This window comes from Mustela nivalis (genome assembly GCF_964662115.1).
Source record: "Mustela nivalis genome assembly, chromosome: 19".
In the NCBI taxonomy this organism is placed as follows: domain Eukaryota; kingdom Metazoa; phylum Chordata; class Mammalia; order Carnivora; family Mustelidae; genus Mustela; species Mustela nivalis.
The window spans coordinates 9082106-9106330 of record NC_139038.1 but is presented as its reverse complement, the minus strand read 5'-3'; the positions used below and the strand labels follow the sequence as shown (position 1 = coordinate 9106330).

Genomic DNA, 24225 nt, shown 5'->3' with positions numbered 1-24225 from the left:
CTCTCTGCCTCTCTGCCCACTTGTGATTTCTCTCTGTCAAATAAATAAATAAAATCTTTTAAAAAAAAAAAAAGGGGGGGTTTTATTCAAGCACAGGGACAGGACCCATGGGCAGGGAGAGCAGCACCGGGGTGGTGAGGAGTGGCCCGTTATAGATACTTTCGAGTTGGGAGGGCTTAGGGAGAGCGTAAGTCTCTAAGGAATTTTGGAAGCAAGGTCTCCAGGGTCCCGAGGGGGCTAGCTGTTGTTAGGAAAAGGTCATTTATTACTGTTTAGTAAAAACTGTCACGAGATTCTGCGATGTGTCTTTGTGCGTCATATGCTTGGAGGATGATTGCCAACGTGTATCTTGAGGGTTTAGAGATAAAGGAAGTTGCCAAATGAATTTTTATGTGTAAAGTAGACTTACGGGGTCCTGGGGGGGGTCAGGCTAAGATTGCCCTTTGCCCTTAGCAAAATGTCAACATCCAGGCAGCTGAGTCCCCACAGGAATGTCACTCTTCCCCTTTCGAGGACTTGTCAGTGCGCTGTGGTTAGTAAGGAAATTTAATAACTTTTCTTCTGCCTTGGTTTCCCGCATCAGCAATGCTAGCGGCCCTGCCTTTGCCTTTCCTGTTCTGCCCTCCCCAGGGAGGATCAGGGAGAGGCTAGAGGTAATGTGCAGAGGCCGCCCTGACCAGGAGCTTCCGGGCTCCGGGAGCGGGGTGCAGGGAGCCTTGTTCTGTCCTGTGCAGGGGACAGGGCTGGGCCCACAGACTGTAAACCGCCCTGAGCCTCCCTCTCACCCCATCCCTGCTAGCGTCCGGCTGTTGGCAAGGCCCGTGGTTCTTGCTGTGGCCACACGGGGGCGCCGACGCGCCGCAGCCGTCCAGCCCCGCACATGCGCACTCCCATTCACAGAGCGGCGGGACACTGGGGGCTGGCAGGCTGCGGCAGTGACCCAAAGCGGAAGAGTAGCTGCCACTCAGTGGGGTCCCGGGAGGTCAGGGCTCCGTGACTTGTCCACCCCCACCAGCCGCAAGACCTCCTCCAGGTGCAGGCGGAAGCAGATTCATATGCAGTCAGGAGCTCAGGCTCCAGGGTCCTGGGTGACATGGACCATGGGAGCCAGCCCCTTGGGGCAGCCACTTTTGAAATTCTGCTGCTATGGAACCTGGGACCGTCTGGGGCTCTTGGAATCGGAGAAGGGGTCAAAGTGCTCCCTCACGCTCACCAGCTATGTCCGGCAGAGCCCGCCTCCCACTGTCTTGTCCAGGCCTGGCTCCAACACCAGAGGGAGAGGCGCTCTACGCCCGGACACCCAGCTCTGGGCCTGCCCAGGGGGGTATGGTGAGGAGGAAGACAGGAATGAGCCAGCCCAGGGCGGGAGGATGGAGCAGGAACAGGAATTGCCCCACCCCAGGCTTTTATGTGTCCCAGGGCCCTCTCGTGGCTTATACTGATCCTAGACACAGCCCCAGCCATGCCCCATGTGTGCCCAGGGCACACGTCGCAGCACAGTGGGTAACACATAGCCCAGGGGAAGAAAGCGACCCCACCTGAAGGTCAAGGGGGCTTCCCGAGGGTGGCCTCGGAGAGGCGTCTTGAGGAGCACATGGAAGTGAGTCAAGTAGGGACGGAAGGAGGGAGGCAGAGAGAGAGAGTCGGGGAGTCCAGGGGTAAAAGGGCTCACCCTGTGGGGGCAGCGGCTGGCAGCAGGGACGAGGGGCCTGGAGGCCAGGATGAGGGGGACTGGCCTGGGGTTCTAGGCACATGGAACCAGGCCTGAACCAGGGCAGACAAAGGGAGTTGGAGAGGAGGAGGTGGATTCCAGAATATTCGGGAGGTGGCCAGAGGAACAGGACTTCGTAGACGAAGGAGACGCCACAGGAGTGGCCATTCTTGGGTCTCGGGGTGTGTGTGTGTGTCTGTGACTGCAAAATGGAGGCGCTTTATGTCCTACAAGGGGTTCTGTCCCCCAGCCTGCCTCAGAGCAGACTCCCCAAAAAAGGGGGTTCTGGGGATGCCACCTTAGCAAATGGGGGGAGTTTGGAAGAACGTTCACAAGTTAATATTTTACATGGATGGCCGCCTACCCCAGGTCAGCAGGAGGCTTTCCTGGGAGCCCTGCGCACAGCGGTGTTCTGGCTCAGGGCTGTGGCGGCAGAGATGCCAGGGTGTCACAGAAGCCACGTAGAGAAGGGGAAGCAGGACTGGTCATGGCCCAGCATGGGCCCCACCCGACTGGGCCCCGGGGAGACAAGACCAGGCCCCAGAGTCATGCTCCAGAGAGGGTCGCCAGCTGAACCCCACACTGCGCAGGCCAGCCCGTGACAGCCTCGAACAGAGTCTGTAATGACCGCCATGTCATGGTGAATCTTTTCTTAAATGGCCTTTTAAATTATCCCCAGGACTGTACTTGAGGAAAGGCCTCCAAATCCAGTGGCTAAAAACAAGTTCATTGTTAAAAAAGGAAAAAACAGCGGAGATTGTGGGGATGATGACTCACAGATGACTCATGAGGCCAAAAATCAAAGGAATCAGGATGACAGCAGGTGGAAACCGGGGGAGGGGGGCATCACCGCTCCCTCTCACCCTCTGGGTTCACTTTGTTCCTCTTTGCTTCCGAACCACGCGTTCCTGCCCATCATCTCTGCAATCCCCCAGCCAGCCACCCCGTCTCTAGCTGTCTTTCCACATCAGTGTTCCTGACCTCCACACCCAGCCTCCTCCCAGCATGCAGAGGGGCCAGACTCTGAACTTGATCGTGTCCACCTTTGCTCAAAACTTGCAGAGTCTTCCCACTGCAAGACTAGAATCTAGATTCACCATCTCAGGGTCTCAGTTTTGAGACCCTGTCGATCTGTTCCTTGCTCCCTGTGTTCCACACACATGGGTGTCTATTCAGCCCTCCTGCCACAGGACCTTTGCACTTGCTTTCCCCTCTCAGTGTAAAACACTTCTCTCCTTTGCTCCTCCAGATCATCCCTTAGCTCCTGTGTCTCCTTTTCAGGAAAGCTCTTCCTGATCTTTCAGCTCTCTTGGGATCCCTGTTCTTTCCCTTTGCTGCATGGTTTCTATTTTATGATTAGACATTTAAAAGGGTGAGTTTTGCCTCTCTCCCATGGGACTGGAAACTCCAGGATGGAGATCGTGTGTCTGGTTTGCTCTCCGTGGCGGCGCTAGAGCTCGCGCAGTGCCTGGCTCCCCAGCAGGTGCTTAATGAACGTTTGTTGACTGACCACTTTATAAAAGGCAAATAAATCTTTGCCTTCTTTTAAAAAAATACCAGCTTCGTTGAGATATAATTCAAATACCGTGCAATGTACCTACCTAAAGTGTTCAGTTGGCTGATTTCTAGCATGTTCACAGAGTTGCGCATCAGAACCAACTTCAGAACATTTGAATCATCCTGAAAAACCCCGTGACCAGCAAAAATTTGTGACTGGCAAAATTTGGGGGGAAGAAAACCAGAAGCCCCGACATTTACTTGCCTGTCATGGGTCCCCTCACTCGCTGTTCCTCTCATTTGGATAAATCGCTTCTTAATCATTTTTCACTGGGTAGAACTACATTCCACTGGTGGGAGAAGTGGGGTCTCTCACCCACCCAGGAAACCATCTCCACAGGGCCTGGAAACCCCTCTCCGGCCCCCAGGCCGCGGCATGTTCTTAGCCACAAAGAGCAGGAACCAACCTTGGTGAGCTCAGTGGGGAAGGAATGTTCTAGAAGAGATTAGGAAGTTCCTGGAAAGCCCGAGGGAGCTGGGGTTGGAGATCACACTGGGAATCCCAGCGCAGGACAAACTGCATTCCTTGGGTCCCCCCGGTGGGAGCTTCTGGGCTGGTCGTGTCCAGAAGCTGGGCATGGCGGCCGTGGCCTGGGCCGGAAGGGCTCGCCACGGCACCCACTCCTCTGTCTGCGGTGGGTGTGTGGCTGGTGGGGAGCCCGGCTGCCTGGGAGCCTGGGCCATGCAGGCAGGCCTGGGTGTGGGTGAGGGGCTGACCGGGTCCTTGTGGAGGAGGGACACCTTTTCATGAACTCTCCAGGGCTGGGTCTAGGAGGACACCGAGCAGAAAGGTAGTGTCCCAGACATACGAAGGGAGTGGCAGGAGCTGGACAGACAGTTGTCCCTCCAGGAAGGCGGCTGGGGGATGTGCTTTACACGCTGGGGGCTCTTTGGAACTTTGCTGGGCTCCGTGACTGTCGGCCTTCTAGGAGGGCCCCCAGGGCCAATGTGGGGGGGCAGCGAGGGCCTCCCCAGCGTCCAGCCTTTGGATTTGTCACACTTCTCTCCTCCCGCTGCAGCCTGCCTACCCCACCCCGTCGCTCCCTCGCAGGGAAGCGGGGAGTGGTCTGTGGGCTGAGGCGGCGGTTCCTGGAGTCCCCACTTCTGGGAAGGACAATGGCCCCGGGGACCCAGCCCAGAGACCTCCCCGCTCCAGGCCATGCAGAGGGCTCCGATCCAGTCCCTGTCCTTAGGGAATGTCCCCCCACACACACAAGGAGGCACATGCACTTGAGAGCCGGAATTGTGGAAAATTCTTATGTGGAAGCTGTAAGCTCTAGTGCCTCAGAATGCTCCTGTATTTGGAGGTAGGTAGGATCTCTAAAGGGGAGATTAAGTAAGGCCTTTCGAGTGGGACGCCATCCAATCCTACCGGTGTCTCAATAAAAGACGAGGACACGGGGGTGCCTGGGTGGCTCAGTGGGTTAAAGCCTCTGCCTTTGGCTCAGGTCATGATCTCAGGGTCCTGGGATCAAGCCCCGCATCGGGCTTTCTGCTCAGCGGGGAGCCTGCTTCCCTCTCTGTCTCTGCCTGCCTCTCTGCCTACTTGTGATCTCTCTGTCAAATAAATAAATAAAATCTTAAAAAAAAAAAAAAAGGTGAGGACACGGGGACCAGGGGTGCACGTGCAGAGGAAAGAGACCATGGGACCAGGCCGCCACTGGGCAGCCGTGAGGTCGCCAAGGAGCGAGGTCTCCGGAGAACCCAACCCTGCCCACTGGCTTCCAGAGTGAGAAAACAGACACTTGGTGTTTGGTTTTGAATAAGCTCCAGGCCCGACGTGGCTTGACCTCACAACCCCGAGACAAGGACAAGGCCGGCAGGCTCTACCGACTGGGCCAGCCCAGCACCCCGAGTCTTGTTGGAGCTCCCCGGTCTACGGCATTGAGCTACAGCCACTCGAGAGGACTAATCCCCCCGCCATACAGCCCGGTGGGCGAGAACATTCGTGGAGGTAGAGCACTTGGGTGTAGACCGGGGTCTGCCTGCTCACTGTCCCTGGCCCAGCTTCCTGGGTGGCCTCCCTGAGCTCCTCAGAAGCCAGAAGCTTCTAGAACCATGTCATGTCCCTCTCCTTCCAACCCTGCGCTGCGTCCAGCCTGGACGCCCCTGACTCCCAGGGCAGAGCCCCGAGCACGAAACAGAAGCCCAGGACTGTCCTTTCTGCCGAATTTACTGGGGGAGCCCTACCAGATAGCCCTGCTCTGGCCTCAGTTTCTCCTCCACAAAATGAGTGAAGACCTCCCAGCTCCTAGGCTCAGACACTCCATCCAGTCCTCCTCCCCGAAACCCCACTCCCTGTGTGTGACACAGGCTAGAGTTACCCACGGGAAAGCACGTGTTGCCCTTGACAACCATTCTTCTCCCTGAGAGACAGAGAGGAATGCCTCATTAGTCATCCTGGCCTCTCCCTCCTGGTCTCCAGCCCTGCTCCCTCTGCTCAGCTCAGAGCCCCCACGAGTGTTTTTCATGGAACCCCCAGGCTCAGCCTTGACCTCCGACCCCTGGGATCCTGGGATCAAGCCCCGCATGGGGCTCTCTGCTCAGCGGGGGGCCTGCTTCTCCCTCTCTCTCTGTCTGCCTCTCTGCCTGCTTGTGATCTCGTCTGTCCAACAAATACATAAAATCTTAAGAAAAAAGAAGTTTACAAAAATAAAAAGCGGGGGACTTAAAGCCCTCCCAGGGCTGGGTCTGACCCAGACCCTCAGGTTGGGCCCCCCACTCTCCTTCTCCCCTCTCTGCACCCCGCGAGTATGGGAGGGCCAGGGCCCGAAGCAGGAGCAGGGCACAGGTGTATGCAGTGAGGATGCACTTGAGATTAACAGCACGTGACCTCACAGCGACTGGAAGACGGAGATGCGGCCCGGGGTCCGGCGCGCGTTTAGGGGACGCGCCGAGGCCAACCAGAGGGCGTTTCTGCAGCACCAGCCCCTGGGGTAAGTAGGACTGAAGGTCACTGGGATCTGCAAAGTAGCAGGGCCTGGGGAAACACTGGCTGAGTGGCAGAAGCCTTGAGGAGGTCCTCTCCATGGCCCTTTGGCAGACAATCCGCCCTCCCCCGCAACGCCCACCCGGACTCACCATGCCTTCCTCGGCCTTCCCTGAGCTTTTGCTCTGGTTTTGGCCCCCCGTTTCCCAGGCGCTGAGCCAATCACGAATGGAAATGCAGTGATTTCAAATCTTGAAAAGTCTGAAACGTTCTGCGGGCATGTCCTAGTAGAGGTAGTCACAAAGAACTAGCAGGCTTGGGGCGCCTGGGTGGCTCAGTGGGTGAAGCCTCTGCCTTCGGCTCAGGTCATGATCTCAGGGTCCTAGGATCGAGCCCCGCATCAGGCTCTCTGCTCAGCAGGGAGCCTGCTTCCCCCTCTCTCTCTGCCTGCCTCTCTGCCTACTTGCGATCTCTCTTTCTCTGTCAAATAAATAAATAAAATCTTCCAAAAAAAATCCAGCAGGCAATTACATAGCAGGTGGGAGTGTTTAAGCCTTTTGAAGTTCACCGTAATAGGTAATTGGCATCATGTAAGAACTTTGGGGGAAAAAAAATAGGGTATGTGGGCTGGCAATCCAATAGCATGTAAATGCATTATAATAACTCGGGAATATTTATAATTGTTTCAAAAATGTGTTTGAGGGCCGCCTGGGTCTTGCAATTGCCTAGGGGTCTGACTCTTGGTTTCAGCTCCGGTTGTGATCTCGGGATCACGAGATTGAGCCCCGCATTGGGCCCTGTGCTCAGTGTGGAGTCTGCCTGGGATTCTCTCTCTCTCCCTCTCCCGGTGCCTCTCTCTGTGTGTCTCCAATAAATAAATATTCAGGAGAAAAAAAATTAGATAAATAAATAAGTAAATGTTTTTTAAAGCAGTCCCCAAAGGAGTTTGGGTTTTAGGAGACTGGCTCTGGCCAGGGGCAGAGGTTGGGCTGAGGAGGGCTGGTGCTTGGGGCAGGGGAACCCCATGAGGGGCTTCTGCTCCAATCCGGGTCAAAGACGGTCAGTAGGCGCTCAGCCCCACCCCCTCTCCTGGCCCCAGACCCCATCTGGGACGCTTCTGTCCTGGGAAGAATTGCCCTGTCCTGGCAGCAGCCAGAGGAAGAAGAGCGAGTGGGTCCCCTGGATAAAGAGAGGAAGACGGGCGGTGTTGGGGAGCCCCTCTCCAGAGCCCAGGCTGCAGGGAGTGCCCCTGAGCTTGCCTCTGGGTGTGACTGCCCCATCCAGGCTCTGCCCCCACGCTGGCTGGGCGAACTTGGACAAGCCCCTGGAGGGTAACTCCCTTCAGCACAGTGTGTGTGGGGGGGTAGGGGGTGCAGGGTGGGGGCGCTCTAGGTGCCGGGCTGGGTCTGTTGACAGGGCTGTCACTGGGGCTCCCTGGACCCGGAGCTACCGCCTCCTTCCTGGGGGCCCTCCCTGGCCAGGCCCTCCTGGAGTCAGGGTTGGGAGGGTCCGGGCTTGTCCTGGGCCCCAGCTGCTGATTGTTCTTTTCAGACCCCTCCCTGGGGTGCCAGCAGATTCTGCCCCGAACCTGTCCAACCAGTTGTTTGGGGAGAGGGGGCACCTGGGAGGAGCAGGCAGAAAGTACCAGAAGCAGACTCCTCCATCCCCTAGCCGACAGTCGAGGCTCTGGGACTCTGGAGACAGATGCTGGGACAGGCAGCCGGTCAGATGCTCGGCCTGCCCGTGGGCCTCAGTCGGGGTCAGTATTGGCCGCTGATGCCACTGCTGCTGCTGCTGGCCGGCCTCCATCAGGGGACGGGCCTGGGTGAGTAAAGGGGCCCGGGGCACCGTGCCCCTGGCTTCGGGAGACAGACCACCTCCCCCAGCCACCTCCCGAGCCCCAAGTCGGGGGACTGGGTCCTGGGTGGGTCAGGAGAGATGGCCCACCAGAGAGGTCACAAGACAGACACCTGTCCCCACGGGAGAGTGGACCATGCTTCCTCCCTCTTTTTAGGGTTTGCACCCTGAACCCCCATCCATTCTCACCGGTGCCCCCCCTCCCCTCTTTCCCCTCCTTCCTGTCCCTGAGGGGAGACTTAAAGACAAGGACAGCGTCCCCCAAGGAAGCTTTCCTGGGGTTCAGGTCACTGTGGGCTCGTAAAACTGGAGGCGCTTAAAGGGGTAGCTCCCCCCATCTGGGCTTCCCCGCTCCTTCTCCGTCGTTAAGTGGACAGTAAGTGCCTGCTGGATGCAGGGTCCCCGGGGCCTCAGGGACAGAAGCGGGGGCTCTGAGGAAGGAGAGGTCTGGCCTTGACCCTTTGGAGCAGAATGAAATAGAAATGAATCATACCAAGAGGGAGAAGCTTCTGGAGACTGGCGGGAAAGCCGCCTCCCCTTTCTGCTGCCCTCCAGTGTTGGGGGTTGGAGAGAGGAGGGGCAGTGCCCTCAGGGGAGCCTTCTGGGCACCGAAGTTGAGTCCCCGCCCCCCACACCCCTGCCCCCCACGCCCCCACCCCCGCCCCGCGAGAGAAGATCCAGAAGGGGAAGGTGCCTGGGGCGGGGTGGGAGGAGGCACATCTGGGCCTGGGGTCTTGGTAGGAAACTTCCTGTGTGACCCCCTCAGCCTCCAAGCCCCTCAATCCTCTCTTTAGGCAAACCAGCCCGGATCCTGGGGGAGGCGGTGGAGGGACTGGAGAGGCGGGTAAACGGACGCCCAGAGAGTGCCAGAGCTCAAGGTCACTGGAGCCTGTCAAGTCCAGTCTAGGGTTTAGGCTCAGGCTCCCCAAAATCAGAGTCTCACTCCAACGAGGCCTAAGACCCCTTCCCTAGGACTGTGTACGCTGCTGGGGGCGGGGCCTCCTGTGCCTCCAAGCCTTCCCCAGGCCCCACCCTAGGCAGGGACCCCAGTGACAGGTGCAGCAGGACCTCCCTCCTGGCCTCCCACAGTGCCTAACCCTAGTAAGTCAGCAAGGCAGGGGGCAGGGGCTGGCCTCAGGCCACCCACCCGTGTCCCACGGGCACAGACTTGTTAGGGAGCCCTCCGCATTAGTGTTTGCCCACAGCCTCTGGGAGAAGCCTCCAGATCAGGGATCCCAAATCCGGTCTGTGCCTTCCCCCTCAGACTGGGCCCTCAGGTTGGGGCTTCCAGGACCACGACTCCTCCCTCAGACTGGGCTGTGGGGGCTTGGTTGTTCTGTTGAGCCCCTTCTGTCTGCCCCAGAGCACATCCGCTATGTGCCCCAGCTCGCAAGCCCCAGCCTGGCAGGGACCCTCACCCAGTCTACCTTCACGCTGGAGCAGCCAAGGGGCCAGTTCAGTCGCCTCAACATCTCTGACTTGGACGCCATCTGGCTGGTGGTGGCCCACAGCAATGGTGGGTGCTGCGGGGGCACAGGCCTTGGTTATCCCTCTGTGAGATGGGCGGGAAGCCTGGGAGGAGCCGCAGGTATGGGGGGAGGGGAGGCAGGTCTGGGAGTGGGATGTGGCAGGAGGGCTGTCTGGCCTGGCGGGAGGGGGTGGACCCCTTGCCCCCGGCAGCCCGCGCCATCTGACGGGTGGCTACCCTCAGCCACCCAGAGCTTCACAGCCCCACAGAGGGTTGAGGACATCCCAGCCCCTGCCGACTTCCCCCGGAGGGGCTACTACCTCACACTGATGGCCCACCGGGCCCTCTATCCGGGCAACCAGACTGGGAACCAGCTCCGCGTCCTCCGCGTTGGCAACGACACCAGCTGCTCCCTGGCCAAACGGGGCTGCAACGCCCCGCTGCCAGGCCCGGGCCCCTACCGGTGAGCTACCGCGGGGCCCTAACCTCAGCCTGGGGGCCCTAACCTCAGCCTGGGGCAGCTCCCAGGGGTCCGCAGGGAGGTCTTGGGGGAAAGTCTCCCTTCTTTCTCCAGCCAGGGTCCCCCACTTGAGCCTCGGCCCCCACAGGCCTTCTGGACCCAGCAGGTGGAGTTTCTCTGTCCAGACAGGGTGTGCCCCAGCCCCATCTCCCCTCACTCGGGGCTTGAGTCATGGATGCTGAGTGCTGGGGATCTAGACCATTCCACACACACATTTCCTCTGTGAGGACTTTAAAGGCCCAGAGAGGGTGAAGGAGGCACACAGCTGGGAAATGTCACAACTGGAATTGGAGCCCCTTCTGGAGGGTTCTAAGGCTGGCTTTTAGGTCCTGTCTCCTCTTCCCCGCAGTCCCCAGGCCCTGGGAGTCAAGGGGTCACATGGACAGGTGCCAGGGGCCAGAGGCCTCACCCCCGATCCTGGGTCTCTTTCTCAGAGTGAAGTTCCTGGTAATGAGTGACAGGGGACCCGTGGCTGAGACGGAGTGGTCCAGCGAGACCCGCTTGCAGCAAGGTATGGGGGGGTGCCAAATGAGCAGGTCAAACACTGGGGCTGGGGGCCGCGGGGCCTGCGGGGGCTCCCAAGGCTGGGCTGGGCTGGGGAGAATGGGCCAGCCCCCCATCAGAGGCACCACTACCACTGAGCTGTCTGCAGGTGCTGGGCGCCCCAAGCTGGGGAGAGGGAGGGTTGGTCTGGAGGCTGTTCCAGGTCCCCTTGCTCAGGTCAAGTCTCTCCTCCCTGGGGCGCCCCCTCCACGCCCCTCAGCTGAGGCACTGCAGGCTGCCCCAGGGCCCCAAAGCGCGGGCACCGTGGTCATCATCGCCATTCTGTCTGTCCTGCTGGCTGTCCTCCTCACCGCCCTCCTGGCGCTGCTCATCTACACCTGGTAAGTGGACAGGGTCTCCGCCCCCTGGGAGGGGTGGGGTCTCTGGCTGGAACCACCTCTTATGTCCCTCCCCCTCCCTACCCAGAAGACCGCAGGTGGCGGGTGTGTGTGTGCAGGCATGAACTCCTCCTCCTTTGTCCCTCTCCGCCTGCCCGTGGCCGTGGCCCCGCGGGAGACGGTGGGGGCAGGGGCGTGTCCACACTGGAGCGCGCACCACTCGCCCCCTGGCGGCAGCAGCCGGAATTGCGAGGGGGGGCTCGCCGCCGACACCCCAGTGGGATACATCCAAGGCGAGAATGGCTTTTAGTCCAAGTCCTGAGTTTTGCCTCCAAACTTCATCTGGAGCTCGGATGCTGGGGCCTGGTGAACCGGCGGTGCCTGCAGCTTCCTAGAGGAAAGGGGAAGGCCGGTGTGGGTTGGATCTGGGGAAGACAGGAGAGCAGCAGAGCCTCAGTTTCCCCCAAAGCTCCTATGCCTAGAGCTCCAAGCTGTAGGACTTGGCGTGAGCCCTCAATTCATCTTGTCTCCCCTCCCCTGAAGCTATGACACCTGCGGGACCACTCCCATTTCGGGCCCAGAGCAGTCGGTGTGCGTGAGAAGATATGACACCCACCACGTGACCAGCCCTCCAGCCACGGGGGGCTCCTGAGGGGTCCTCGTCTGCCCCTCAGCCTCCGCCCTGGTCCCGGCTACAGATCCTGCCTCTTCCGGAGCCCCGGGAAGAGAGCGTTTCTGAGTGAGGGTGGGAGGAGGGGGTCCTTGCCCCCAGTTGGGTCTGTCCTTGTCAGAAATAAATGTCCCCAGCATCCCCGAGCTCATCTGAGTTGTTGAGAGGCTGAGCAGTCCCCCTGAACCCCTGTCCCCAGCCTCCCTGGGAGGCTGCGTATATCTGCCACTGGCTGCCCCATCTTCCCAGCGTCCTCCCTGTGGCCCCCCCCCCCTCTGGCTGGAGGGCTCAGAACCTCTAAGCTTGCCGGCCAGCCCGAGGCTCACTCTGGGCGTGGGGGGCAGGGTACGCCAGTGAAGCCGACCCTGGCTCCAAACTGAGCACTGGGGTGTCCCGCATTTGTGACCATCAGCCCCGCTCTGTGCCAGGCTCCCCAAGGCGGGAGATGCCCCACACAGTGTCCTGCCCTCAAGACGCCCCGTGCTGTTCGGGGAGGAGAGGGACACCAGCCCTTCAAGGACGGCGCGGACGCTGGCACCAGAGATCCAGATGGGGCTTCAGGAGAGGCTTTCTGGGCACGTGTAGCGTTGGAGAAGGAGCAGCCCTGTGCCAGGTGATGCAGGAAGGGTGCTCAGGTTGGGGGGGAACAGCATATGCAAAGGCCCTGGGGCCACCAGGGGCTGGTGGATGGGCAGGTTTGGGGTGGCTTGAGGTTAGGGTAAGGGATGGCAGGGAGGCTGGAGGACAGCCTGTGCTGCGTGCCCTGGGGGCTGGAGGCGGGGAAGGAAGGCAGTGGCTGGGTTCCCAGGTGCCTCTTTCTGGGAGGTGTGAATGGCCCTCGCTGGTTTACTAGCCCTTGCAGACACATCCGGTCCTGCTCTGGAGGAAGTGCTCACGTGACCATGGGGGAGTCCGTCTGGAAAGGGCAGGGAGGGGAGGGGGGCAAACGGGCTTCCACGCCCTGCCTAGGTCAGCCTTGGCCTCGCCAGAGCCTTTCTGGAGCAGCCATGAGCCCTAACCCCGGGGCTGGGTGACTCTGGACCTATTGGTCACCCTCTCTGGTCTTCAGTTTCCCCTTATGTAAAAAGGGAGGGTTGAGCTGGGCGACTAAGTTCCTCACTGCACAAATCAATGTCCTGTAGGGTCAGGCCTAGCAGGAGACAGATGGCACGCTGCAGGAAATGTTTACCAAGGTGTGGTCAGAGTGCTAAGGCAGCCAACAACCGGGGCTGCCCAGCCCTCCCGTACCCGAGGGGCCCACGGGAGGGAGTGGTGCTTCCAGAACCAGTGAGCAGGAGTCCTGGGGGAGGGTCTGCCCCCCAGACCTAGGGGCTGTAGATAAAAGAACTCAACCTCCAGAAGGGGGGAGGGGGACAGGGGAGAAATACCCCTCACGCTGGTGGCTCCAGCTGACCTCACCAAGCCAGAAGCCAGAGGACTGCACCCCAAGACTGCCCCCTCACTTCAGACAGCGCTATCAAGGACTGGGTGCCCAGGATACCCCCACTTCTGTCCAACTCCGCTACGATGCGGAGGTTCCCATGACCCCATCCTCGGACTGGGTCACTTGCTAGAAGGACGCACAGAACTCAGGAAAATAGTCTCCTTGCCATTACCGGGTTATTATAAAGGCTACAACTCGGGGGCAGACTAGAAGAGATGCACAGGGAGAGGTGGGGGGGCGGGGGCGTGGAGTTTGCATGCTGTTTCGGGGCGCACCACCCTCCCAGCGGGGCCGCCCACCCAGAAGCTCTCCGAAGCCAGAACCCATCGGCTAGGGTCTTTGTGGGGGCTTCCCTCACGGAGGCGCAACTGATGAAATCATTGGCCGTTGGTGATGGAACTCACCACTTCCAGCCTCTCGTGAAGGTCATCCCATCAGCGTGGCCTCAGGTGTGGTTGACCAGAACATGTTACAAAAACATAAGATGTTCCGGGGCGCCTGGGTGGCTCAGTCGGTTGGGCGTCTGATTCTTGGTCTCGGCTCAGGTCATGATCTCAGAGCCTCTCCTCGGAGCCCCTCGCCCACGGGCCCTGCTCCCAGGGCCCTTTGCAGCCTCCAGCCTCCCCATCTCCATGCCCTGGCCCCCATCCAGACCCCGGTTGTCCCCTACAGCAGGAATCCAGGTGGCCCAATGGACAGTCATGGGAAATCAGGAGGCTCCGCCCCCCACTCCCTGCAAGTGTGCATTTGTACCCCGTTCCTAGCGTGGGGCCTAGGGCTCTGCTGGGAATGCTGGCTCACACGAGGGGTGTGCCCGAAGCCAGGCAGGTGGGAAGGGCGATGAGGCCCTGGAGAGGAAGGGATCCGCGAGTCCTGGAGTCCGGACGTGGGCTGCTTCTGCATCTGGTCCCACCAACTTAAGCTTCTTCGCGGGTGTTTCCATCCTGGGGCACAAAAATGCAACCCCACTTGAGAGACGGGTCTCTCTGAGGTCCCAGCCACCTAATTGGGAGGCCTCTCTCCAGGAGGACAGTCCAGCCAAGGACTCCTCCACTGTCCCAGGACGCACTGGTGAGTCCCAGGCCAAGAAGCAGGCTCTCCTGGGGTCCCCCTGGGGACGTGCTGTTACAGGACCAAAATCTCTGCTTGCTGGGGTGGCAGCGTTTGAGCTGCCCAGAGTCACGTCCAAGGTCCCTGTGCCATCTTGACGGGCCAAGGGCTCACACATCACATGATGTTCCCCTTGCTCTCCTGCTGCTAGTCCCACCTCCCATCACCTTCACGGGGAGCCCAAACCCTCCCCGTCATTCAAGCCCAGCTTAAATGTCGACCTTTTCCTTGTGGCCACCTGTGACCCCTTCCACAGCAAGTTTGTCCCCCGACTAAATCTCAAGGACTCCAAGAATATCTCCTGATTGCTCCCAAAGCGGGGGGACCCCATCCACCCCTGGTGGGGTGAAGGGGCCAGGAGAGACAGATGGGGAGTGGTGGAAACAGACAGGAAACTTGCACAGCCTTGTCGGCCACCCCCGGCCCCTCCAGCCCAGCCCATCGGGTACCACACACGGAGGGCACCGTGAGTCAGAGGACCGGCTGACTCCTGCACGGCACCTACTACCAAGTATCTACCAAACAATTCACATGTGAACCTGCAAATCCTCAGGCAAGGCCGTGATAGGCTCATTTTAGAGATGAAGAAATAGATGCATGGTGAGGGCCGTCAGGGGAGGAAACCCAGCTCAGGGGTTGGGGGGAGAAGGTCTCAGAGCTGAGCCACAGGGCTCTCGGAGGGGAGACCGGGTGCCCAGCCCTCCCACCCCTGCCTCCGATCTGGACAGCAGCCTGGACGGTCCCCTTACCTTCCCCCGGCTCCCACCCCCAGCTGCCGTAGTGGGAGGAGGAAGCAGGGCGTTTCCACCACTTTCTGCAGGGTTCAGGAGGTTAATGAGAGCAAAGCACAGAATTCCACTCAGGAGATGCACTTCTGGGAAGTCAGGAACCTGGGTCTGGGCTGAAGGCCAAGGGTGGGGCGGGCGAGGGCACCTCTGGTCACGGAACCTGACTGCCCGTGTCCCTAGGGCCACTGCTCGGCCCCTCCCACTGGCCAGGGGACACGCCCCCCCCCCAACTGGGGAGTCTCCAAAAATGTCAGAGACCTCTTCTCTCCCCATGGCTCCCCTGCTCCAACCAGGGTTGCTGGGAGGTGGACTGACACAGCTTTGGCGGTCCCTAACTCACCAGCCGTGAGCCTAAGGCTTGGTTGGCAGGTGGAAGGGAAGAAGGCGTTCTGACCCGGGAGGGATGCCAGGCCTGCGTTAAGGACCCAGGACATTGAAAGCAGCAGACTGGACCTCTAGTCTCCATCTTTAGGCTTGGTCCCCAAGGTGCAAATGTTCATCTCCAGACCTTCCTCTCTGTCCCCAGATGTTTGTCGTCCTCCCCAGGCTGTGTGCTGGGCACTGGGGGCAGGAATAGCTTAGACACAGTGCCTGTCCTATGCGAGGGAGGGTGGCCAGGACAGAGGGACAGACCCCAAGTAGAAAGACCCCAGGTAGACTGTCCTGAAGTGCCACAGGAGATGCTCAGGGAAAATTTTTGTGTCCCGTTCGAGGTAAGGAAGGGCTCTGTGTCTGCCGACCAATCCGGTGGGCCCTTCAGCTATGATGGGGGCGGGGGGGCCCTTGGACCACAGGACGGTGGGGACGAGATCAGAGCTGCCCTGTTCTGCCCAACAAGGTGGAAATAGCTCAAGTTTCCTCTACAGGGCCCTTGGAGGGAGGTGGAGAGGCCATCTGGTGGGTCCACTGGGGAGAAGTGGGGACAGGTGTGCAATGCCCAGGGCGGGGCCTTTAGAGTTGACCTGTTCAGGATTCTACCCTAGAACCCCACGATGCTGCTCAAAGGTATTTCCCCGAGAGAAGACAGCTCGAGGGTCCCGCAGAAGACACGGGAAGGACTCACGTTCATGGCCGTCTTATCCATGACAGCCCCAGGCTGAGCACAGCACAGGGGGCCCTGCACGGGCCAAGGGAGAAGGAGATCGTGGCAAGCCAGGCACAGAGGCTGTATTCTGTGACATTCCATCCAGATAAAGGTCAGAAGCAGGCAAGACTCACTGTCAGGACAGAGGTTGTCCATGGTGGGGGGCAGGGACTGGACCGGGGCACGAGGAAGCCAGCTCGGGGCTGGGAATGTTCTAGACCTTGGCCTGGGGGAGGGTTACCCAGGTGTAAGCATGCGTAGAAATCCTTCCAGCTGTACAGTTAAGACGTGTGTGTTTTACTGCCTGAGAAAGGGTCCGTGTTTACTCGTAAGCGTCCAAGGAGTCTGCACTGATCAGCATCACAGACATAGAGGCCAGCAGGCGGAGACCCTGCCCTGACAGGAGGTGGTCCCCACCCCCCAATCCCCCGGCCCTCCTCACCCATCGGCCGGCTGCCCGTGTCGGGAAGAGTGTGTGGGGTCCAGCAGGAGAAGGGGGGAAAGTCATACAGAAGATAGGAGGTCGGTGGGGGTCTTTCTGGGGTTGGCTAGGGCAGGGGACCCCAGTGAGCCGAGGCCAGGGCCCCCTGAGTTAGAGGAGTGGAGGAGGGGGTGATGGGGAGCGCTGCCGGGAGGGGCGTTGGCGCGGGAAGGGTGTGCGGGAGCTCTCTGCGCAGGAGTCGGGCCCAGACCGGGGAGCTGCCCCCACGTCCGGTCCCCCAGGACTCCTGGTTCCTGTCAGCCCGGCCTGGGCCTGTGCCGAGCTGGAGCAGGGAGGCGGTGGCGCCAGAAGCCACAGCAGGTTTACGTTCCGGCTGCCGCCGCGCTGCTCTCAAGCCAAGTCCCTGCCTCACACGACATCTTTGTCCCTTCGGAGCCCGGAGAGGCCCCGTCAGGGCCCTTTGAGCCGGGGTCTCCTTGTAGTCATGCTCTCCCTGCAGCCTTGGGCTGTCCCTGCTTGAGACCTGAGACTGGCGCCTTCACCCGCACTTCCTGGCCCCATCCCCACTTCTTCAAGGCCAGCGTGGGGCCACCTCTTCCGGGAAGCCCACCAGGAACACCTCTACCCTCCATAGGAAGGCTGTGCTTTTGGTTGCTCCCGGACCCAAGGCTGTGCACTCCCTGCCTGCAGCTTTCAACACCGGAAGCTCCTGGTTTCTCAGTTGTCTTGCCATGCCTCAGTTTCCCACTTTGGGGAGGCGGAAAAGTAGTTTTCACCCACAGGGGTGGAGGCTGAGGGGGTTAACAGAAAGGGGCCTCTGAGCTCCCTGCTGGCAGCCACCCTTTGCTGCTATTGGGATCCCCATGCACACAGGGCACCTGAGGGACACTTGTCACCGGCCCTGTGCCTGCCTCTGCTCACCTTGACTTCTGCCCAAGACCATTCTTGGCCACGGGGATGCCCAGAGAGGCCTGCAAGCTGTTGTCCCCCCATCAGCAAGGAGTCCCTGGGGACAATTGGGGAGGGACAATATTCTCCTTCCCTCTGCCCCTCCCTCAGTCCGGGGGTCAGGATGTTCCCCCTTTTCCTGTCTTTCCCCGTTCTGACTTCCGGTCTCTCTCTGCTTCTGTCTTTCTCCCCCTAGTTCTCTCTGTCTTTCTCTCTGAGGGAGGTCTCTTCTCGGTCCCCTCAGGGAGGTGGGGGCCGTGCAAGGAGGGGGCAGCTCCATGGAGGGGACCCGGGGTGACAAGGGCCGGCCCTCACGCAGCCGGGGCTCACTCTGAGGTTTCCTCAGTCAGGAATGGGGGATGACAGAGAATGGCCCTCGTGTGCTCAGCATTAGAAGGTGCCTCCCGAGGTTTGGTGACATCAGCCCGCTCTGATGAGTGGGACAGCCAGTCTCTGGGACGCACTTTATATATTAGGCAAGTGAGGCCCAGAGAGACAGAGTTACTTGCCCAGAACCACACAGCAAATCCTATTGGAGCGGCGGATTCAGGTTTTGAACCCAGTGCCGTTTCTCCAGGACCCACCCTCTTCACTGTGGGCCTTGGTTTTACTTTTTTTTTTTTTTAAGAGTTTATTTATTTATTTGAGAGACAGAAATCACAAGTAGGCAGAGAGGCAGGCAGAGAGAGAGAGGAGGAAGCAGGCTCCCTGCTGAACAGAGAGCCTGATGCGGGGCTCGATCCCAGAACCCTGAGATCATGACCCGAGCCGAAGGCAGAGGCTTAACCCACTGAGCCACCCAGGTGCCCCTGGGCCTTGGTTTTATTTTATTTTATTTTTTTTAAAGATTTTTATTTATTTGTTAGAGATACAGAGCGCAAGCACAGGCAGACAGAGTGGTAGGCTAGAGGCAGAGGGAGAAGCAGGCTCCCTGCCGAGCAAGGAGCCCGATGTGGGACTCCATCCCAGGACGCTGGGATCATGACCTGAGCTGAAAGCAGCCGCTTAACCAACTGAGCCACCCAGGCGTCCCTGGGCCTTGGTTTTAAAAATTGTGGTTAGTGCTCTCTTTCTACATGGGGTGGGTGGCGTGTTAAGACCAGTGGGAGGACGGGGGGAGCTGGGGACAGAGCCCCCCATCTGGCCTGCGAAGGCCTCCTAGTCCATCCCTCTGGGCTTCTCACAGCTGGCGAGTCCAGATTTCTCGGCACACTGCTGCCACCCAGCCCAGAGCCTGCTAGGGCTCCCGGTGGCCCCGAGTTCAGTCCAGGGTCCTGCGCCCAGAATTTCCGGGGGTGCAGCTGGGCCTCTCTAACCTTTGTGTGGGGGCTGTCCTCACCTCCTTCAGCACAACTGCGGAGCTGCCTCGCAGTTCCCTGCTCCTTCCTCTGAACCACTTTCTCTGATATGCCTTCATGGTAATACCTTAGCGCCCCTTTCCCCCCCCCCCAGCCTGTCACCTCCTGGTGGACTGGACAGGCACCAGCAGTCACAGCCTCAGCGGGGAGGATGGTAGGGCGTCACCAAAAGGCCTTTCTCCTGGGCAGCGACAGTTGTCTCCAAGCGACAGTGGGCTTGGGGCCTCCAACTCAGGAAAATGCACAAATGCACACGGTCTGGTTGGGGCAAAAAATAAAAAAATAAAAAATAAAAGAAAACCCCCAAATGTAAAAAGATAACAAAAGTTTACTTAAATTTCTTCTAAATGTCATACCATGTCAGCGTCCCTTACTGTTACATTTAGTGTTTTAAAGCATGTCCCTGAGCACGAAAACAATTTGTAGGTCACATTTTCTCACTTGGGAAAAATTCCCAAGATTCCCAAGAATGCGTGATGTTTGTAGAAAAATCCAGGCCAGCAGCAAGTCACAGCAGTGATTGGTACCCAAATGGTTTCCAGAAGCTAAGTTATAACATCGTTTTCAAACGTTCCTATGACCAAAATACACACACGAAATTGGGGTATATCTGCATGTTTAAAAAATACTTTATTTATTTATTTATTTATTTGACAGAGAAAGAGAAATCACAAGTAGGCAGAGAAGCAGGCAGAGAGAGAGGGGGAAGCAGGCTCCCCGCCGAGCAGAGAGCCGGATGCGGGGCTTGATCCCAGGACCCTGAGATCATGACCTGAGCTGAAGGCAAAGGCTTAACCCACTGAGCCACCCAGGCGCCCCCATCCAAATGAGTTTTTAAGGAAACGGCTCAGCAGTGAGAAGTACATTCACACCGTTGTGCAACACACCTCCAGAACTTTCTCATCTTGTGAAACTGAAACTCTCTACCCACCAAACAACAAGTTATCTGCCCCTCCTCCCATCTCCAGCCCCTGGCAACCACCATCCTACTTTCTAATTCTAAGATCCTGACGACTAGGTCTCCCATGTAAAAGCAAGCATGCGGTGTTTGCCTTGTTGCGACTGGTTTATTTCACGGAGCGTGATGGCTTCAGGCTTCATTCATGTTCTAGCACATGACAGGATTTCCTCCTTTTCTTTCTTTCTTTTTTTTTTTTTTTTTCCAGTAAACACTTAACATCCAGTTTGGGGCTTGAACTCAGGATCCTGAGATCAAGAGTCACATGCTCTACCGACTCAGCCAGCCAGGCACCCCCAGGAGTCCCGTCTTTTGCAGGGCAAGATAATACTGCATTGCGCGATTGTGAACGTGTCCGCGTATATCCTATTATCTTTGTCCATTCGCCCGTTGATGGGCATTAAGGTTGCTTCTAAATCTTGGCTATTGTGAATAACACAGCCGTGAACATGGCGGTGCAGATATCTTTTCAAGACCCTGTTTTTAGGGACGCCTGGGTGGCTCAGTTGGTTGGACGACTGCCTTCCAGCTCAGGTCATGGTCCTGGAGTCCCGGGATCGAGTCCCGCATCGGGCTTCCAGTTCCATGGGGAGTCGGCTTAGCTCTCTGACCTTCTCCTCGCTCATGCTCTCTCTCACTGTCTCTCTATTAAATAAGTAAATAAAATCTTTAAAAAGTATATTAAAAAAAAAAAAGACCCTGTTTTTAGGGTCACCTGGGTGGCTCAGTGGCTTAAAGCCTCTGCCTTCGGCTCAGGTCATGATGGTCCTGGGATGGAGCCCCACATTGGGCTCTTTGCTCCGCAGGGGGCCTGCTTCTTCCTCTCTCTCTGCCTGCTTGTGATAAAATCTTAAAAAAAAAAAAAAAAAAGAACTGGAAACAGGGTCTTTTTTTTTTTTTTAAGATTTTATTTATTTATTTGACAGAAAGAGACGCAGTGAGAGAGGGAACACAAGCAGGGGGTAGTGGGAGAAGGAGAAGCAGGCTTCCTGCAGATTAGGAACCCTGATGCGGGGCTCGATCCCAGGACCCTGAGATCATGACCTGAGCCAAAGGCAGATGCTTAATGACTGAGCCACCCAGGCACCCCTATTTTTAAATTTTTGAGGAGACTGGTATGGGTGCATTTTAATCCATTTTGTTCCAGTTTTCTTTTTTTCTTTAACTATTTTTTAAATTATTTTTTAAAATTTATTCTTAAATTAAAAAAAATTATTTATTTGACAGACAGAGATAACAAGTAGGCAGAGAGGCAGGCAGAGACAGAGGGAGGAAGCAGGCTCCCTGCTGAGCAGAGAGCCCCACTTGGGGCTCGATCCTAGTATCTTGGGATTATGACCTGAGCCGAAGGCAGAGGCTTTAACCCACTGAGCCACCCAGGCGCCCCTCTTTTTTTTTTTTTTAAGATTTTATTTATTTATTTGACATAGAGAGATCACAGGTAGTCAGAGAGATGGGGGGTGGGGGAAGCAGGCTCCCTGCTGAACAGAGAACCCGATGTGGGGCTCCATCCCAGGACTCTGGGATCATGACCTGAGCCACCCAGGCACCCATTGTTCCAGTTTTCTTTTTTTTTTTTTTTTTTTTTTTTTTAAGATTTTATTTATTTATTTGACAGAGAGAAATCACAAGTAGACGGAGAGGCAGGCAGAGAGAGAGGGAAGCAGGCTCCCTGCTGAGCAGAGAGCCCGATGCGGGACTTGATCCCAGGACCCTGAGATCATGACCTGAGCCGAAGGCAGCGGCTTAATCCACTGAGCCACCCAGGTGCCCCTGTTCCAGTTTTCTTGAGATACGATCGACTTAGAACTTTGTGTTAGTGTTAGGTGTACAATATGATGATCTGATATATGTGTAAACCTCACGTAATTATTATTTTCTTGGGATGTCCACTTTTAAGATCTACTCTCTTACGACCTTACAAACACACAGCCCAGTACTGTTAACTTCAGTGAGGACGGTGTGTATGACCCCTGAGCCCCCACCTAGGATAGCACACAAGGGGCTCATCCTTGTCCAAGGCTCCTGCCCCATTCCTGCGGGAGCTGGAGGGGGAGCTGGTCCTGCCGCCCCTTCCAAGGCACCCCAGAAGCTGGAAGACCCAGACCCTGTAACTCCCAACACGTTCTTCTTCCAACATGACCTGCCGGCTGTGAATTAGAACTCAAGACCTGCCCCCGTCTTGGCTTGTCTGAGCCCGGGGCACTTCGGACTGGCGGGGGTCAGGATCGCACCGTGTATTTTCCGCTGCTTTGCTATAATGGTGAGTACCACCCACGCTGGATTCTTTTGTCTCGTGTTAATCACTATGATATGCACGTTTTCGTCTGATTCCAAAGAAATTAAAACATTTTTGTGCGTCCCTAAAATTACGTGGGCGGAGACACTCCACTCAACTGAGCCAGTGGGCTGGGGGCACAGTACGTTTAGGGTGGGCAGGAGACCCCCCTGCTAACACTTCAGAACGTCAGCCTTGTGTATTTCCAGCACCCACGTCCACCCACGTCACTCCCCTGCTCCAAACCCTGCCCCGGAAACCGTCAGAGCTCTCCCCACAGTCGAGGCCGCCCGTCAGCCCCTTCCTATCTGCTTTCCCAGTCTCCCGGACCCTCGCTTCCTACTCTGCCCTCTTGGATGTTTCCAGAACATTCCAGGCTTCCTCGCACCTCCCCACCTGGGCTCAGGCTGCTCCCCGCATGGAGAGCATTACCTTCCCACCTGCGACCACATAGCGGACACACCTCCTCGTCCTCCCTGACCCGGCTCAAATGCCACTTTCTCTGTGAGATCTCCTGAGCACATATCCCCACCCCCCACCCCCCCCACCCCCGGTACTCCTCATTCATCTCTCGGTTCTAGCACTTACCCACCCCTCTATGCCCATTTCTTTCCTTGGACTGTGAACCCCTCGAGGGCAGGGACCAGGGCCTTGCACACAGCAGGCGCTCAATGAGTGCTGAGTCCATAAGCAGGTGGCTGAGGAAAGGACCGAGTGAACCAGGAGGATAAGAAACAAGGGCCCCAACAGACACATGAAAAAGTGCTCCATATCACTGGGCATCAGGGAAATACAAATCAAAACCACAATGAGGTATCACCTCACACCAGTCAGAATGGCTAAAATCAACAAGTCAGGAAATGACAGATGCTGGCGAGGACGCGGAGAAAGGGGAACCCTCCTACACTGTTGGTGGGAATGCAAGCTGGTGCAACCACTCTGGAAAACAGCATGGAGGTTCCTCAAAATGTTGAAAATAGAACTGCCCTATGACCCAGCAATAGCACTACTGGGTATTTACCCTAAAGATACAAACGTAATGATCCAAAGGGGCACGTGCACCCGAATGTTTATAGCAGCAATGTCCACAATAGCCAAACTATGGAAAGAACCTAGATGTCCATCAACAGATGAATGGATCAAGAAGATGTGGTATATATACACAATGGAATACTATGCAGCCATCAAAAGAAACGAAATCTTGCCATTTGCGACAACATGGATGGAACTAGAGCGTATCATGCTTAGCGAAATAAATCAAGCGGAGAAAGACAACTATCATATGATCTCCATGATATGAGGAAGTGGTGATGCAACATGGGGGCTTAAGTGGGTAGGAGAAGAATCAATGAAACAAGATGGATTTGGGAGGGAGACAAACCATAAGTGACTCTTAATCTCACAAAACAAACTGAGGGTTGCTGGGGGAAGGGAGGTTGGGAGAAGGGGGTGGGATTATGGACACTGGGGAGGGTATGTGCTTTGGTGAGTGCTGTGAAGTGTGTAAACCTGGTGATTCACAGACCTGTACCCCTGGGGATAAAAATATATGTTTATAAAAAATAAAAAATTAATTAAAAAAAAAAAAGAAAAGAAACAAGGGCCCCACAAAGGGGTCCGCTGTGCCGTCCTCCACAGAGGAAGGGTCTGAACCCTGGGGGATGGAGCCGGGGCTGGGCTCCCCTCACGGCCCCGCCCTCTGACTCACCCCTCCCTAGAGACTGGTTTCTGGGAACACGCTGACAGCTTGGCTGGCCTCCCTGGCTGAATCCTCTCTGTTGGCCACGGTCTTCCCGGGGAGTCTCAGTGCTCAGCGGCAGTGCTCCCAGGGTGCATGGCCAAGACCGAGGCAGTGGTGGCTGGGAGGTGGGGGGGGGTAGTGCTCATGTGTCTGCGACAGGGACCATAGGTGGGGAGGGGGGCAGAATGGCAGGGCAGAAGGCAGAGCTGGAGGCCAGCCAGCTGCAGCCCCCACAGAGCCTCTGCCTTCCTGCAAAGTGGGGCTCACTGCTGGATGCCAAGCCCCCCCCCCCCCGAGATGCCATGGGAAGCTCAGGGGAAAGGAAGTGACGGCACCTGAACCCCCTCTCAGCCCTGCATTGATGGGGCAGGCCCGGGGGGATGCCACAGAGAGGTACTTGTGACAGCAATACCCCTGCGTCCGGTGTCGGCCTGAAATAAGGGGTCTGTGGTTAGGGCCAGAACCAGGGGTGTCCTGACAA

At 57.5% G+C, this 24225-nt stretch overlaps 1 protein-coding gene and 1 long non-coding RNA gene across 3 annotated transcripts; one reads left to right on the top strand and one right to left on the bottom strand.

The window, feature by feature from the left end:
• Positions 1–97: 97 nt before the first annotated feature.
• On the bottom strand, positions 98–3328 carry LOC309853983. The gene is made up of 2 exons (XR_014306037.1): positions 786–3328; positions 98–743 (listed from the first exon to the last, which is right to left on the bottom strand). It is a non-coding gene; the product is annotated as an uncharacterized lncRNA (long non-coding RNA).
• A 4424-nt stretch (positions 3329–7752) lies between these two features.
• Positions 7753–11739, top strand: UPK3BL2 (uroplakin 3B like 2). Of its 2 annotated transcripts, none has more exons than XM_082714016.1 (6): positions 7753–8022; positions 9418–9570; positions 9766–9985; positions 10477–10553; positions 10806–10926; positions 11467–11739. In XM_082714016.1, the coding sequence occupies exons 1-6, from the start codon at positions 7902–7904 to the stop codon at positions 11573–11575; spliced, it is 801 nt and encodes a 266-aa protein (XP_082570142.1). In that variant the 5' UTR covers positions 7753–7901; the 3' UTR covers positions 11576–11739. The 2 variants fall into 2 exon arrangements, with proteins under 2 accessions (XP_082570142.1, XP_082570141.1); XM_082714015.1 differs by having other exon boundaries at positions 7813–8022; positions 9319–9570.
• Positions 11740–24225: the final 12486 nt, after the last annotated feature.